This window comes from Triticum dicoccoides, chromosome 1B (genome assembly GCF_002162155.2).
Source record: "Triticum dicoccoides isolate Atlit2015 ecotype Zavitan chromosome 1B, WEW_v2.0, whole genome shotgun sequence".
Classification (NCBI taxonomy): domain Eukaryota; kingdom Viridiplantae; phylum Streptophyta; class Magnoliopsida; order Poales; family Poaceae; genus Triticum; species Triticum dicoccoides.
Window position 1 is genome coordinate 290,464,189 of NC_041381.1, and position 1,153 is coordinate 290,465,341.

The 1,153-nt window shown below is 47.3% G+C and overlaps 1 protein-coding gene across 1 annotated transcript in view; it reads left to right on the plus strand.

The window, feature by feature from the left end:
- The first annotated feature begins 458 nt into the window (after positions 1-458).
- Positions 459-1,153, plus strand: part of LOC119331573 (F-box/kelch-repeat protein At1g55270-like) — a 5,282-nt gene continuing 4,587 nt past the window's right edge. Inside the window, exon 1 of the mRNA XM_037604738.1 lies at positions 459-636. Within this exon, the coding sequence (XP_037460635.1) occupies positions 571-636 (66 nt within the window). The 5' untranslated portion in view covers positions 459-570. The remainder of the gene's footprint in view (positions 637-1,153) is intronic.

The window sequence follows — 1,153 nt, forward strand, 5'->3', positions numbered from 1 at the left end:
GGGTCGTTTGTGTGGTCGTCGCAACTCCTGGGCATGCTCAGGCGGTGTCACACCTGTTTGATGAAATGTTTGAAATAGGAAGAACGATTTTGGAGGCGTGGTTATATACCGAATGAATGAGGGTTTGAAATGGACACGCTCAAAAAGGTCAAATTACTCCATCTTAGTTTTTTTCCGAACTTCCATCTTAGTTTTTGTGAACACACTATAAACACAAATGCCCACATACATGCACATACAATCTCTATAAAAGACACTCACGCACATCCTATGAGCAACTCCGATGTACTAAATCAGCACAACATACTGAAATCGAGGAAGTCACCACTCACCACCAACGCCTTCTTAGTGGGAGAGATGGTCTAATGCAAATAAACTAACTTTCTTTTTGGGCCTAAGTTTTTTGTTTTCTTTTTGGACCTTGGCTAGAGGTTTTTTCTTTTTGAGTCCAACCAAAAGTAGCTGACGGGCTCCCTTGTTTGTGTGTCCCCCACTCCCGGCGACCGCGAGCCTCTCGTCCACCCCCGACACCGAGCCGAAAGCCGCGTGGATTCGCCGCCCGATCCAGCGATGGATTCAGCCTCCAGAGTTGCCCCGCCGCCGGTCAGCGCTGGTGTCCGCGTCCGCGCGCCGCTGGTGAGGCGCCGCCTTCTCTTATACGTTTTGTTCTTCGCTCGAAGCACGCTTTTTGAGGTCGAATTTACCCGGGGAGTGAGTGGGTGGGGTTGTTCTTGAGCTGAAGGCGCACTTTGGGTGCAGACACGAGGTGTTTTAGCTTAGGGATGGGTGTTTGTGTTTCATACTGCAAAATGGGGTGTTTTTCTGCTGATTCGTTTGTGGCTGCGGAAACGTGGATCTGGGTGCTTTGGGCTTTGGACAGCCGAGGTCATGTGTGATTTTACATCATATAAACACAGGAAATCAAACATAGAATAGGGAAAACACAGGAATTGAGATGCCATGTAACCTGAGTTCCTACAGGAATCTAAAACACAGGAATAGTCCAACACTGCCATTTGGATACCACAAAGGGAAAACATGAGAATTGTAGACATAAGGAGGAGAAATATGAGGTAAGACCTCATGTTTGTTTTCCTCCAAAATTCCTATGGATTGCCCCATTTCATACGAATTTCGAGGAATCTTGGTGAGC